This window comes from Pholcus phalangioides, unplaced genomic scaffold (assembly GCF_987345545.1).
Source record: "Pholcus phalangioides strain wild (caught in Gottingen) unplaced genomic scaffold, Ppha-v1.0 ptg000024l_1, whole genome shotgun sequence".
In the NCBI taxonomy this organism is placed as follows: domain Eukaryota; kingdom Metazoa; phylum Arthropoda; class Arachnida; order Araneae; family Pholcidae; genus Pholcus; species Pholcus phalangioides.
The window spans coordinates 33,715,487-33,732,571 of NW_028301616.1; the positions used below are offsets into that span (position 1 = coordinate 33,715,487).

General features: G+C 33.6%; 1 protein-coding gene across 3 annotated transcripts in view; it reads right to left on the minus strand.

The window, feature by feature from the left end:
* Positions 1-2,637: 2,637 nt before the first annotated feature.
* Positions 2,638-17,085, minus strand: part of Pax (paxillin) — a 61,298-nt gene continuing 46,850 nt past the window's right edge. For all 3 annotated transcript variants that reach the window (XM_089250704.1, XM_089250705.1, XM_089250702.1), the window contains exons 6-9: positions 15,494-15,703; positions 11,347-11,520; positions 8,300-8,530; positions 2,638-4,358 (exon numbers count right to left, since the gene is read on the minus strand). In XM_089250704.1, the coding sequence (XP_089106830.1) occupies positions 4,092-4,358; positions 8,300-8,530; positions 11,347-11,520; positions 15,494-15,703 (882 nt within the window). In that variant the 3' untranslated portion in view covers positions 2,638-4,091. The remainder of the gene's footprint in view (positions 4,359-8,299; positions 8,531-11,346; positions 11,521-15,493; positions 15,704-17,085) is intronic.

A 17,085-nucleotide genomic window follows, 5' to 3' on the forward strand; every position in this document is an offset into this window, starting at 1 on the left:
GATTCCTATTTCCTAGTATTAATTTCGGCAGAAGACGCAATCAGAGGAATGGTATGTTAGTGACATCTGTTAATAAATATTTGAGTTATTTTTATGATGTTTTACTATCTGACCATATTTTTTTTTGGAGGAGGGGGAATACTAGGATTTTGATTCATAGATCGATCGATTGACCATTTTTCTTCTAAAAAAAACTCCAAAATGATAAAAACTACGCAAAGTAGCCAAATATTGTCGTCAATGAAGTTACTAATGCAAATTGCTACGGTTTAAAATTCCACGAAAGAAAACTTTTTTTAACTTGAAAGAAATGGGCGAGATAAATATTCTTATTCCTACTCCGAAGAATCAAGATAATTTTAATAAATGAATGAACATTCAAGTTGGCTTCGTTAAAAATACGCGCAAAAACGAGATGTTTTTACGAAAAAAAAAATCGAGATGGCGGTAATGGTGCGTAAAATATGGGACATATACATCCTTACAGATGCAGAAAATCTGTTGTCAAAACGGTGCCAAACGTAAACAAAACTGCCAATTACAACTGAAATTGCCAAATGACGGAAAATGAAGCGATGAAACAAGCAGGAACAGGCCGTCTCACGACCATCATGGACCCCCGAGCCAAGTGATTTTTGCGAGGCCCTACCTATTAAATTCATTTTGAGAGGCCCCTTCTTCGCTTGAGGCTCCCGGGCCGTGCCCATGCGTTAAGACGGCACTGAACAGGGGTGGCTCGACCAGTACCTCTGATTTATGGTATGGTGACGTTTGTTTGCCACAAACGTCATTCAGACTACCTAGGAAGTTTGCCACATTTTGAAACACAGCATCCTATTTCATTTCTTATTTTGGCGTAGAATCTTCCTGATTGGCTCACAAATACCGCAGCGATTGTATGTGGGGCATAGAAATCACTCGATCATTTGCCTTCCTCACAATGATACTGGCACGAGCAGGGAATTTTTTTCCCCTGAATATTCTGAGTAGGCTGACCATATTTCCTCGAGAGAAATACGGGACATTGGGATTCCAAATACGGCAAAATACGGGACATTGCCAATTATCGCCAAAAATGACGCTAAAACCGAAAAAGTCGCCAAATATTGTTGAAATAACGGAGAAATCACAATGGCGGGAAATGCAGCATTACTGCTAATTGCAGTGGATTAAAATGAATTCCACGAAAAAAAATTTTCACTAAGACAAATGTGGGAGATTCATACACTCATTTATAGTTGCAGTTATCATAATATAATTTATAAGTTGAAAATAATTTCAATCTTTGACTTCAATAAAGAATAAAAATTCAAGCAGGCTTCGTGCAAAATACGGGACACTTTTGCCAAAAAGTCGGGACAGCCAAAAAAACAGAAAATACCGGGACTGTCCCGGGAAATACGGGACGTATGGTCACCCTAATTCTGAGGAAAAATGGACAGCTTACTGACGTCACAAGCAGACTGCAGAGGCCTATGTCTAGGAGGTGGTGGCTCGACCAGAACCTCCTAGAGATAGAAGGCCTCAGCACTCAGCTTGTGACGTCAGTAAGCAGTCCATTTTCCCCTCAGAATATTCGGGGGAATAAAACTCCCGACTCGTGCCAGTATCACGTTGTAAGGAAAGTAAATGATCGAGTGATTTCTATGCCCCACATCCAATCACTGCGGTATTTGTGAGCCAATCAGGTATATTCTAAAATAAGAAGAAACGAAATAGGATGCTGTGTTTTAAAATGTGGCAAACTTGCTAGGTATTCTGAATAACGTTTATGGCAAACAGTGCAGAGGCCTTTTATCTCTAGGAGGTGATGGCTTGACCCGCATAGTACATATTTTTGACACCCTCCCAATTTATTTAGGTCATATTTATCATGTGCAACTTTTTTCTTTAAATACACTCAGGGCTGCAACTGGGTAGAGCGGAGGGGGCTGACAGGTATGCAGCCCATGATGATTATCATAATTTTTTTTGTTTTTCACACCATGAACTCACTAGTGTAGCCCATGTAAAATCTGATCAGAATCCTGTGAAATATCTAATGGGACTACAAGGGCCCCCAAATTACCTTGCTTAGACCACATTCAAAATTACAAGGGTACAATAATGTAAGCTTGCCTGACTGACCAAAAGTATCTAGTTGCGCTGTGGATATATTGTAACTCTCAGCGTTTCATGGTATAGCCCTTTATTTCCCACTATCAGCAATATTTTAGCAACTTTTTCCTGTGAGATCTCCATATTTTGGAACTTAAATTTAATATTCACCTTGAAGTTATATCATCAGTGATGTGAGCATAGACATTTGTGGATAAGTTCTTGTCCGTCTCTAACAATGGTAACAAAATTTTCTGCAGTTAATCTTGGTAGTCCAGTAGTTGAAAATGTACTTGAGTGATACTTCACTTTTTCTCACAAACTCTTGAAAAAAATAATTCCTCAGAATTCTGAAAACACGGGATGTGATAATTTTTTTAAGCTGAATGAAAAATTTTTTTTTTTTTTTTATCCAGACCTTACCAAGGAAGAGTGCTTATATGTATTTCTTCAAACAGAAACTGGTGTCAGGAAAATAGCCAAGCTATTTGTTAAAAAATATTGCACTTATAATCTATGTATATCAGAAAAGACAAAAAATAACGCAGAAAAGTGATAAATATTTTATTGTTAAAGTACATATCTGATACAAAGTCCAACAAGAGAAAGAAATGATAGAATATTGCTACTGCGTAAGTTTCTGAGAAGGAGAGACATAAACCAATTATACAGTTTCATCTTTCAACAGGGAAAAAATCAGTGATTTCTTAAAACAAATAGAAGAGCTCATAAAAAGGGTAGTTTTAAAATTTTTTCCATCACATACATAAAATGTTCAACAACGCAAGAATCAACAATTTACACAACCATGTGCATAACCCTCCTAAAAAAACATACATCCATCACAAATAAAAATATTATTTGTGGAAAAAAAATATCTCGGTGGATAAAAAAGAAACTATATTGCAGATTATTCTTGTTAAATTATTACAGTAAAATTTGAGGGGGAAGAAAAATTTTAACAATTTGATTTTGAGACCTCTGTGGCACTCGGAAGTGTTCAATAGTTGCTCCTCCTAAATAAGTGAATGAAAATTTTGATTAAAGTACATTTTTAATACTTTTTTGTACCTCAATTTCATCCATGTAATACTTCCTTCATGCATACCAAATAGAGCTTGACCACTATTTACTATAGTAATATAAATGACGCCAGTGAAAACTGCATAAACAAGTGGTAGCTCTTCTACAATATAAAAAAGAAGGGAGAAAGAACATAAAGCTCTGCAATGCGTAAGAAGCATTTGCGTATAAATGCGAAACAGTGAAACAAACTTTACACAGCCCAACAATCTTGTGTAAGTCTCCTCATGTATTGATTCCCATAAACAACTTCATTCTATTTCACAATATTTTCTTCAGAGTCGAACAAAGAAAAGCAATCGATTAGTAAAAGCTACAAAACTTTTTTTTCCTGTATGAGAGGTTTGCGAGAAAGAAGTCACTCAATGCAAAACTCAAATGTTAGGAAAAATCTTTTCTGAATGCTCTTTGTAAGACAAATATATACAAGCAATATCAACATATCGATAGAAAATCTTCAATGCTTCATTAAGTAGCTAAATATTTCAGTCATGTTCTGCTACAAAAAAAAAATTTCCCATTAAATAATCATATATAAGCTAATGTTAGTCACATGCTGGAGTTGTTAATTTGTTTTCCGACACTTAAATTCGTTTTTGATGAGATTAAAAAGAATAAGAGGGAAATGGGTTTTAATGCTCTATAAATGTGCATGATATTTACTTGAAGAAAAGAAAAAAAAATCCATGACAACTCTTTTAAGATTGAAGCCCAACACTTAAATGCTTGTTTGTCCAATCATCATGTCAAACCTCGCATACAAAAGAAAAAAAATTGAGAAAAAAACAACAAATATTTTGTAGCTCTTCAGATCTCGAGGGGGAAAAAGTAATATATACACATACAGTCATCACTATTCCGAAAACTCTTTGCTTTAAAAAAAAGTATTTATATTTCGTCCCCCTGTCTTTTCAAGCAAAAAGTTTTTCAAAGCAAGGGTGGCAATAGGGTTTGTCATTCTGCTCTTTGAAGGTTCCTTTGTTGAGCTGTTTGAGGCAGAATGAGCAAACAAAATGCTCCGGGTGGAACTTCCGAGACATGGCAGTTACGCAGCGGCCACTGATTGGTTTATGGCAGCCTGCGCACAACGAACCTCGCTTTGCGTGATAGTGAAGCTCACAATATGGCTGACCCTCGTGGTCAAAGAAGCTTCCTCCATTAAAGGGTTGACGGCAGTCCTGTAATTGGACGGTTGCAATAAAAATTAATATCCAGAAATTGCAAAAAAAAAAAAAAATTGTTCAAAGTATTTCTGAAAGGTTTTCAAAATAAAGTTGCATAGCGCTAATTACACACGTATAATCCAAGCTTTTGATTAAGCGGACTGTTTTCATGAAAAATAAAAAAATTCAATAGTAATTTTAGGTGAAAATTCATCACTAATCAAAATCAAAAACAAAAAAAATTATCACATAAAAAAAAACTGACGAAAGACAAGTACATGTCCTGCATAATTTGATGTTGCTCCCATAAGCAAAAGCATCCTAAAAAAGCGTGCACGTTAATGCTTCCAAAAATAATTCCTTGATGATTTAAATTAATTTTATTTATAGCCAGCGGAACTCAAAAGAAAAAAAAGCAACCTGGAAAATCATTAAAAAATGTAATTGACAAAAGCCTATGAATTAGTTTTATTTCTCTATGTTTGTGAGCAGATAATTTCTTCGACTGATTAAAGCATGAATTTGACTTTAAAAAATTAATACTTATGAATCAAAGGAGGGGGGAAACCATTAGCTGTTTAAAAAATATATATATATATATATTTTAAACATATTTCTGTAACCCCCCCTTCCCCACCACCACCACCACTAAAAAAGAAACACAAACATGGTTTTATGAGTAAACACAGCTATGATTCACATGCATAGGAAGAGTAAGTTCTCTCATGCAAGGGTACATGCATAAAAGCTGATCGAGAGAGTAACTACTAGGGAATGAACTAAGCTTATCTTCATAATTCAGCAGAAGCAAATCCATGATATTTTCTTCGTCATTCAAGAAAAAAAAAAGGTTTATTGTAAATGAAAACAACTGTAAAAAGTAATTTTCACTGTTAAATTAATATAGTGTGTAAAACTTCTGAGCCTCCGGTCAGGGAAAATCACTTCCAACAGTTTGAAATCACTTCCAAAGTGAATTCTCTCAGAACAAGGTTGAGAAAAGCCTGGATGTTTTACGTATTGCATTCAGCAAATGAATTTCATATAAAAATTAAAATAATTTCACTTCAATTTTTTTCATTCTGCATTACAGGGTTCCCAGCAAAATCTGTTTGATAATTTTGTTTCTCTGACCAAAAATCACAAATTTCTCTTGACCAAAACCCCTGACGAAAGAAATATAATTTAAACAAATCTTGACCTCTCAAAAATGCTTTTCAAGTTTTAGTTTTCTCCCTTCACTGAATTTTTCCCACAGACTTGTATTAAATATATTCACATTTCCCTGACTTTTGCTAAATTTTTTCATTTCCCTGACTTTCCAGATTGCTGGAAACCCTGCATTAAAGGAAAAAAAATCCACACAGATACAAATCGTGTCCACCATGCTATCTTATTTTCAGAACCTTAATTACATCAAGCAATATCTCCTGGACCCTTGAACTGCTCCCATCACAAATACAGACGATGGATGTATTTAGTTGGCTGCTGAATCGCTTTTCAATAACTTGTGATTAAATGAGGGAAAATTACATTGTTCCTCTTGGGAATATGAAAAGGCATAATTCAGACTGTTTGACCAGTTCAAGGGTTGAATACTTACCCATGGAAAATTAAATAAAATTCATTAAAAAATTACCCAGCTTGTCTAACAAGTTCATACAAGATATTAATGGAATACATCACAAAAAAAAAAAAGATGATGTTCAGATTGAATTAAGCCTTTTGTTATCTAAAAGATCTTAAAAAAACGAAGTGATCTGATTGGAATGACAGTATGTCATTTTGACATGACCCTGTAGCTCTCAGCACATCACAAGTGACACAGCTTGCGTGTCTCTTCTGAGCTCAAATTATGTCAATCAGGAAAGTTTCTAATGTTTCAAAAATTTTTTTACGAATTTTGTAAAAAAGTTTATGCATCTCTTTCAGCCTTCAGAAGTCAGATTACATGTAGACATGCATCACTAATGATACACAGAAGCTGGAAGAGGTGAAAAACTTTTAAAGATATTTCATGCTTAGTTCAATCTATGAACTTCACTTACGTTTGTGATATGGGAAAATAATACATACAGGGTGTCCTGTAAGTGCTAGCACGGTGGACACCCTGTAGAGAGATATATATAATATATGTAGATCTCCCTCTTACAGGGTTCCCAGCAAAATCTGGTTGATAATTTCCTCAACTTTTCTTACCCAAAACTGCTAAAGAAAGAAATATAATTCAAAATATAACTTTCCAAATGTGTTTTGAGTTTGTTTTTTTCCTTTCAACAAATCTTTCCCTCTGACTGATGCCAAATATTTTACTTTTCCTCTAACCATTTTTCATCTCCCTGACTTTCCAGGCTACTGGGAACTCTATCTTATTGTTATGAAGTTTGAAAGAAACATATACAAAACATAAAGAAAAGTTGCTAATTAATCAATATTTCAACATGATTATCATATACGTGACCTTCTGTGTACCTTATTTGCAAGAAACATTCCATACACTCTTAGTATTATAAAGGAACACAAGAATCGTCACATACTGCATCACACAACATCTGAGAAATGTCAGGGCATAAATTTCATTAATGATGGGGAAATAAAAGACACTTTAAATTTTGAAGCGAATGGTTTTTTAAATGGATATACTATACATTCGAGTTTCCACGTAACAAAGTTACTCGATTTTATCAGAAAATTTATATTTGTGTGACTAAGCCTTTTAACTTTAGAGTTATAAGAAACGCGAGCGTTCCAATATAAATTGTGCAATAGAAAAGAATAATTTATATAGAAGTTTTTTTTTAACCATCAACAACAACCATTTTTCATCCTCTGCTGGATGGTAGGTATCTAAATTTTTCCATTTTACTCTGTTTGATGCTTTGCCTTTTCCTTTTTTGTAGAAAAGCTGAACAATATTCTGGAAAATTTAATTAATTTTTTTAGTACACATTGGCAACTGATTCTGTCAGTCATTGTGCCCCTTCTGCTTTCTGAGATTAATGCTGGAAATAGACAACATTTTTTTCAACTTTTTCTCGATTGAGGTCGACCCTTGATTGAGTTAGTCCTTGATTATAAGGCCAATTATTCAGATCTCAGATGAAATACATAAATATATATATATATTGTACAATTATAAATAAAATTTCAATACAGGGTTCCTAGCAAGATCTGCTTGATCATTTCTTACACCAAAACTCAAAATTTCGCACTTTTTCCCGACCAAAATTCCTGAAGAAATGAATATATTTCAAAACCTTAAGCATTAAAAAGTTTTTCAAGTTTCCGTTTTTTTTCCCCTTCACAGAATTTTTCTCAGTCAATTTTTCATTTTCTTGAATTTCCAGGTCCCCAGGAGCCTTGTAGTATTTTGGTTTTTGAATAACTTGGATGTTATTAATTTAATAGTATTAAATTAATTTAAATATTATCAAAACTAAATAAATCAATAGAAATTAGCATAGAAACTATGACACACTCCACTGCCCTGACAATCTCAGACCATAGCAATCATATTACTATAATTTCCTGTGCATAGCCCACAAGCTAACCCAGAAAAAAAGGTTTTTAATGCTCTGCAGGTAATTTAAAGATGCCAACACAATACAATAATATATATTTTATAAAATTCCAAAACTAGACAAAAAAATATTTTAGTCCACAAATAGAGATTTAATTTTTACCTATAATTTGTAATTTTAGCCAAGAAACGAGATCAGAAGAAATGGTAAATGTCTTGGTGTTACTTCATTAGTATTTTGCTCAACAACCCTCACCTTCCTGCGAAAGAGGTGGGGTGTAGAAATAGTACAAACCAGCAAACCGGCCATACAATGGTGCGGCTATACACAGGAAATAACAGTAGTAACTGGTTTTTTTAAACAGAAATGAAATAAAGAAAACGATAAATAGTAAATTTGAATTAGGTATTATAGAATCAATCATTTGCTATCTACCCTGCATGAAAAGCATCCAGGATGCCACTGACTGTTCATCGCGGATATGTAATTCTCTGTGATAGGCCTATTACATCCAGCACACTTCAAGGCGAACATCTCTAGGTAGTCATCCCTACAATAAGGCTTTCCATCTTTCTCGTGGAATCCATCTTCACCAAACTGTTTCCCACACTGAGTACAAAAGAAATGCTCGGGGTGCCATGTTTTGTCTAGAGCAGTCACACATTTCTGAAAAATTAATCAACTCTCTATTATAACATTACAGTATCAATATAATCATATATTCTAAAATAATTAATTGCATAATTATTGCAATACATTTCAGAACGGATTATCATTTTACATGTTATATAGATCGTAAATTTTAGTTGTTTTTTTCAGAAATAAAATGTCCATTCCCAATAGTGGCCACATTTCCACTATCCTGTTAGGAGCGGTTATTGGTAGGTTTTACTGTAAATCAATTACACCCTTCATTTACACCCCTCCATAAACAAATATGCCTATGCCAAATGCATTCATAGCATATTTGAACATTTTTGCATATCTACAAATATGATAAACTCTCTCGAGAAATTTGATCACTGCAAGTAAACACTTATCCCTGCATATTCCAAGAAAAACAGTCGGACAGATCTATGATGTCTGCACAGGGTTATAAATAACCTCAAAGCTGCATTGAGAAGACACCAAAGCACAGAAACCACAAGTCACTTTTTTTTTCTTTCAGAGTATAAATTCAGTTTCAAAAAGATCCAGGCACTGCTGATTAAGCTTGAAGACCTAGTTGGCTTGGTGCCATGTAAAAATATTTGAATACAGATCGTAGATATAGTAGACGTCTCAGAGAGAGGTATTTCCCTCCTCACAATTTTTTTTATTATCCCTGTCACAATTTAAAAATGTCTCTCTTTAAAATAAAATTTAAAAAAAATTTGCTTCACCCTATTTTACTGAAGTTCTTATATGCTTAGCTTAGCTTAGCCAAATGGGCAGAAAGCAAAGAGCAGAGTTTTTAGCAAAATCTGACAGACTTTTCATTGACCAAAACTCCTGAGGAAAGAAATACACTTAATTCAAAATTTTAACCATCCAAATGTTTTGAGACTGTTTTTTCCCATTTGCAGAATTTTTTTCTGATTGTTATCAAATATTTTACATTTTCCCCTAACTTTTCAGGTCGCTAGGAGTACTGGAGAAGCAGCTTCCACAAAGTTTTACGAGAATCTCCTCATGACTGTCCATCTACAATGCTGTTCCAATATCCCATCAGTTGATGTCATGATTCCAACACATGATTCCACAGGACTCTGGCCGCGGAGCCTATGCTGTTTGATTTGTTTTTTTTTTTACACCATAAGCAAAAATAATAAATGCACTACAAACAACCATGAAAAGTTATTTTAGATATACAAAAATTATCTTAAGAATATGAAAAAAAAATTTCCGAATCGATGCAACCCGATCAAATGCAAAGCTCAATACTTGAAAATTCTGAAAGAAATACGTCATTAGCGTGAAAATATCTTTTACATAGTTCAAAGAAAATGTTATAGCTTTTATATAATATATTCTTTAATTTTAGCTAGAACTATTTTGCATGCCAGAAAATTACATATTAAGCATTCAATTCAATCAAACTCCGACCCAAGTTTAAAACATCGTAAGCACTTTTTCTTAAGCATAATAGTATTTACTTAGCTAATAGTGCAGTTATTATAACCTATTGATGAAACAGTAGATTCAGAGAGTGCAATCAATTTTTTTAGCTAGTTTTTGTAGCTTTTAGTTCTTTTTTTCATTGATTATAAATTACTTTTTTTTAGTGCCTATTTTATGCATTTTTAGTTCATTTGCCTGCCTATTTCGACCATTTTTAGTGTCTGAAAATCTGGTGGACTGTCCAGTTCTGACAAAAGACTTTGGTTCAAATGAGCTTTGTGTAGTAAGAGCCTGGATTGAATCGTTGGGAGAATCACTTTGCAGGAACGCAGGTTTGTCAGCTCAGTGACACCCATTTCTGCTTTGTTGAAATGTGCACAATGAACACCATCAACCTTGTTTGAGCACCTGGTAGGGGCCATCATATGGAAGCTGTAGGCTATCGCACACAGCATTATTCCGGACGAATACATAGGAACACTTGTACAGTTGTTTTGGAATGTACACCACCTGTTTAGTAAAAGGTTAAATTTCTCCTGAACTAGAAACTAATATGGTTGATTGTCAGCTCTTTCAAAAGCTGGTGGAGTGGACAAGTTTTTGGTAAATTTTACAGAATTTTTTACAGGGTGTTTGCGGAATTGGCAATTACAGGTTTTGGCAACAATTCCATTCAGTACTTCGTCAATCTTTCAGTGCTTATAGCTTGTGATGAAATTCAGATACACTGATGGAAATTGTGTTACTTTATACTACTTTTTTATTCTTTTGAAATATGTGCCTAGTTTATGGGTAGGTCTTTCAAGAACTTCACTAATTTATGTTTTTTCAGATTTGATGTATTTCCCTTCCATTCACTGTAACGTAAAACTGTTAGAGATAGGATAAAGTTGCTATGGCGTTTTATGCTCAACTTGGGTTCGTCTATCACCCGATTTTGTTTGACAGATTAGTCAAAATTGTATACAGGTCTTTTCTCTGTATATTGACATTTAATAGAGACTGGATAAGAAACCAAGAAGTAAAAATTGAGGAAAAAATTATGGTAGTAACTAAGCACATTATTTTAAATGGCATTAATATAAGAAATCTGCATTATCTGTTCGGGGAATAGTATTATACAAAGTATTCAATCCGACTGGGAGTTGAACTTAAGACATGAATGAATGCCTGAACTCTTTTACCGGAATTATCTTGTTTCTGAGATCTCTCCCAGCTCAGCTTCATGGCATAGTCTAGAATATTGATCCCAAGACAAGAACCAAAGATTACCATGTTAACAACTCAATTGCCAGACAGACAGCAAATGAAGTTTAGTAGCCAGAATAAAAAAAGAACTTCACAATGAATCAGTGCATCATAGTAATGAAAACTGTACTCACAGCAAGTATGGCAGCATTACAATATGCACATTTAGGAGAAAATATGTTGTGGTAGTCTGTCTCGCAGTATGGCACACCATCACGTTCAAAGAAATTCTTGGTTCCCAATTCTTGTCGACAATGGCCGCACACAAAATGCTCTTTATGCCATGTTTTGCCAAGGGCTGTGACAACCTGGTACGAGAAGGAAAATAGTATAAAAAATCTATTATTTCAAAAATATGTGTGTGGTAATTCTACGGGATAAAAAGATGAGCTCTATAAAAAAAATAATTTTCACACATCATTCTAATATACATATACTCATCCACTATAATTCTATTTAAACACTGTCTTCTATTAATATAATTATATAATAATATTAATACAAGTATTAATATTATATCATATATAGCACCTCTATATATGATATAATATTATATAGAAGTGCAACAAGATTTTTACTGAGACAGATTTTTCTTAGCCCAAAACATATAGGAAAAGACCTTATCTAAATATTACAGTAGAGTCTCATTCATCCGACCTTTACTCCTTTGCTTATCCAACATTCTGCCAAAAAAAAAAAAAAAAAAAATGCAGCAATCGGCTATAAGTAAAAGATCAAACACCAACTGCTGAGCCTCTCAGAATTTCATATAACGATGGAATTAAGGCTCTAGAAACTGCAATTAAATACACTGAGCAACAAGAAGCTACAAGAATCGCCATAATGATGCAAAGATGACGAGACCTGGCAGCGAAGAAATGGCAGTCATCAGGAAAGCCGACTATGATAAAAAATTTCTTTAAATCATCACAGGAATGAATTTTTTAAGTACTGTATTTAACCTCAGAATATTCTGTAACTGTGAGTTCATATTTTCAGTTAATTTTTTTTGTTGTAAAACATGATTATTAGGTTTGTAATGTGTAAAATTCTAACAGTTTGACGTTTTATAAGCTTTTTCTTAACATCTCCCTATTAGTCAACATTTTCGTTTATCTGACATTCTACTGGTCTGTTTATGTCAGATAAGCGAGACTTTACTGTATGTCGAGGTGAACTCTGAAAGAAAATTCATCTGGTCTTTGTCAGGAATCACTCCTATGTATGCCCTCCCCTTTTCCTGTGAACCACAAAAAATGACAAAAAATTTAAAAGCAGCGTATTAATCTTGGTTCTGAACCAGTGTAGTAATCTCGGTACATAAAAAAAATCCTGAAACTTGAGTTTCTATAATGAAACACAGTGCGGTGTGTTGATGATGTTGATCAGATGGCTCAAAGAACTCTGAAAGTATCATTACCAAAATTGCCATTTTCTACATTTGACTTCTCAATAGATGCTTGGTTGATTTGTAAAAAGAAATAAAATAAAATACAACTGGAAAGGGTATATCCTTCTTGCTGAAATTAACCAAGGGGCTTAGAGAACCCTGTACGTTCAGAAACCAGAATTTTGCTAACAACAAGCACTACAATACCAAGAAAAATACAGCGATGTTGGATCCTGTTATGCAATAACAAAGCAAGCAATTTCCACAACAAAGAAAGCAAAATACCATTTTCAATGGGTAAGAAATATGTGCGTGGAAAATGCATTTCTAATGTATCAAAGGTACTGAAAAATGTAAGTGTTATGTGCAAATGCAACTGAAGTTATAATGTTTAGTATATAAGCTCATAATTTTTCATTTATGCATTGAGTTTTATTTTATTTTATTTGGAGAAAAATCCTATTTTTCATATTCTATAGCTCATCTACACAGTCATATGTTCATTTAAACAAAATAAAACTTTCACACACCATCATAATATATGTATACTCATCCACCATAACTCTACTTAAACGCTTTCCAGCATTAATAATTATATATATAGTAGGTGCAACAGAATTTTTGTTGACAGATTTAGTACAGTAAAACCTCTTTTAAAGACACTGGTGGGACAAAAAAAATTTGTCCATAAAAGAGGGGTAACTTTTAATCAGGGGTTTGAAATTCATACTTTTATTATACAAGGGAAAAATATTATTTGGCAATAAAAGAGGGGTGACAGCATCTAAAGGGGAGTGACTGTTAAGAGAGGTTTTACTGCTTTTCAAAAATAGAAATTATGTAGAGAAATGAAAATCAATGTCCAGTCATTTTGATCAGCATCTGCCCTTCTAGGTAGAACAAAACATCAGTCCTAGTGTTTCAACCACCCTAAGTGGTCAAAACTCAAACTTCAAAATTTTTTCCCATTAATTCTTAAAAAAATGGTTACACGAGACTGCCTTAATAACCCAAATTAATTAATGACTGAAGAAAGTAAGAATATTTAAATGTAGATTAGCTAATTACTTGGTTGTATTTCAGTAAAGGTTTACTGTTAACTTCAATGAAGTTGAATTCAAGACACAATAAAAACATGTCAAAAATTAAAGAATAATCAATACAAATTGGGGTTGGCAAGGTTTTGGACATTATAATAGTAAAAACCAGATTTACCATGTTTATACCACATTGCCCAATATCTCTATCTCATAACCATACATGAAAATATAGTATGAAGTTACAGTATCTATAAGCAGATAAATATAGTGAAATTTAATAAAAATGTTAAATAATGGAAAAATTGGTTGCTGTTTGTTTCGACCACTCGAAATATTCAAATGGATATCAACCAAGGCGGTTGAAACTTATTTTATGCATGGCTAAAACCACCACTGGTCTAAATGAATGCAACCCAGTTTTCTAAGAAAAATAGTCTGATGCTTGTTAAAAATAAAAATTGATTTTAATTTAAAATTCAGTATGAAAGAAACAGTTAAAACTAAACTCGTTTTAAGACCATTTCAATGTATTAGGCCAGTGTCCTGGTCAAAATTGGTTTTGACAGGCAAAAATTACAACCCTGGACTGTACTGTTTACTTGAATAAAATTGAATTCAAGCCATAAAAAAAATGTAAAAAAATCAAAGAATAATCAATATAAATTGAGGTTGGCAGGGTTTTGGACATTATAATAGTAAAAACCAGATTTACCATGTTTCTACCATATTGTGCAAGACCCTTGTATCTGTCTGAAATTTTAACCTCATAACAATACATGAAAACCAAAGCATAATATTTTGCATTGCTCTGCAATGAGCCCTTAGTTGACTGAAAATGTTCCACAGTAAACATTCCAATATAGTACTCATTTCTTAAAATTCTTCCCGAGATTGCTCTGCAGCAGCACTGATTATTCTGCAATGTATGTCACAGTTTTTGACACATTCTGCTTTAGGACATGAGAATATGGCATGAAGTTAAAATATCTTTAAGCAGGAAAAAAATTGTTAAATTAACAAAAAAAAAAAAAAAAAAGATAAATAATGGAAAAATTAGCTACTGCTTATTTTGATTATTTGAGGATACCTATGGTAATCCACTCAAAATGGTCAAATGACCAAATGAATCAGAACAATAAATAGGTTTTATGCATGGTTAAAACCACCCCTGGTAAAAATGGATGGAACCCTGTTTCCTATGAAAAATATTCAGATGTTTGTTAAAAATAAAAACTGCTTCTAATTTAAAATTTAGTATGAAAAGAACAGAATTGTCATTAAATTAGTTTTAAGACTATTTCAATAGATTTAGCCAGTGGCCTGGTCAGAATTCGGTTTTGACTGGCCAAAATCACAACCCTGTGTAGAATAGACTGCTCATAGCAATCCGTTAAAGGCCGCATTGGGTTGGTAGTCAAAGTCTTGAACTACCAACATGCAAACCGTGCATTCAATAACACAGTTTAAAATTCTCTACAAGAAATATAACATTTAGGGTGTGTACAGTTTTCAAATCAACTCTTTTTGTTAACGAAAATGTGTACAGAGTGTGTTTAAAGCACAAATTCACATGCAGAAAATATAATTTTGTAATAAAAGGCACAATATATATTTTCTGGAAATTTGCATGACTGGATAAGTGAATTTTTTTCCCAAATCCAGACATATACACTTAAAAGTTTCAATTGTATATACTTGCATAAAGATATAACAGACATAAATATACTTAATATGCAGCAGATAAAAATATGCTTAATATGAACTGATAAATGCTATTGAAATCACAGAATAATTTTCTTTTTTTTTGGTTTTGCAACATAAAAAGTAAAGATCAGAAACCGTGCAACATACCTGTCCAACAATTGGCTTGTTACAAGCTGTGCAATGTCCCTTTGGACTAGTGTTGACTCCTTGTTTACTCATATCTGATTGAAGCGTTCCGAGCATAGAATCTAACTGATCTACTCCTTTGCTGCTGCTGACAGTTGTTGCAGTGGGTGACCTGTTGGATTTGTGAGGCTTTGCGTATTGTGCCTCACTAGATTTTGCTGGATGATTTAGCTATATTTGATATAAAAAGAAAAAAAGTTTTCTCTGAAATAAAATAGTCACGTTTCAATCACAGAACTTTGAATTCCTATAGCATCCAGGTATGTAGAACTAAAGTTGGGCAAACAAGTGTGAATATCAACAGTATGAAGAGGTGTCAAAGTAAGAGTCCTTGTGGTGACAGACAACACAGCATTAGAATAAACAGCAAACAGTAGCACAGAAAGCTGCTGATGGATAATGTTATGCAAGTGGTGATATTTTCTCTCTCAACACTGCAAAGAAACCGACACTCTTCCTCATTCAAGCTGCCTTACTAGATGTCTGAAAAGGGGCACACAGCACCCTGACAGGTCAGGTACCAACAAACTCCACACAAGTAGAAAACCAGGGATCAGATCCAAAATTTAAAGAAAAAATTATAAAGAGAACTGAGGCATCACCTCCTCCACAGAATGGCAGTGGTGGAGATCCCACGATAGCAAAAGGGAAGTGGGGAGGGAAGAGCAAGGCACTATTTATGGATTGAGTGGGTGACTTCACAGTGAGGGACCTGCTTAGAGAAGTTAGAGAGCTGGTGCTAAAATTAGGAGTACCCTTAGACAGCGAGAGAAAGAAATCTACTCTCTGCCCGGACATAGCACCTACTTTCAAAAAACATGATGTGTGTGTGTGTTAGTGTTGTAGCATACAAATCCTTCATTCCACCACTGTATCCACAGACAGTGGAATTCCTTCCACAGTGGCTGTGTGTGTGTGTGCACCACTTCATCTCTCTTTCCTTCCCACTAACTTCCTCTCCCCTAGGCTAAACTGGGATTACTAAATATGTCACAGAGACTAGGTAAGGGGGGAAAAAACCTCATCTTCGGTAAGATGACATAATTTTTTCTTCTTAGCTAGGAGTGATGTTATGCCGATTTCTAGAGATACGTCCAACTTTGAAATTCAGAAAAGAAAAACTTTAAGAACAGGAAAATGAAAGTAAGATCCATTGTTTGTTTTTTTAATTGATGGTAATTTTGCATAGAAACAGTTTTAATGCATACTAACTCTTCCTAAGCTTATAAACTTAATACCTTATCTAATCTTTAAGTTTACAAAATTAATTCTAGAAATTGTTGATGAATTACAAAATTTCAATTTCAAATGCATGAAATGCAAAGAAAATAAAGCTATACCATTACATTGATTTAACTAAAAAACATTTTTCCCACCTATTTCACAATGAAAATAGAAGCTTAATAGTTAGTTAATCAATAGAAAATCAATGTAAACCAAGTGATATTTTAATTGATAATTTTTTCAAACTCAAAAGTTATGACAAAAACCAAGAATCGCTCTTCTATTTTTCAGAACCACAGTTATATATCCACACCTAACAAAGAAAAAAA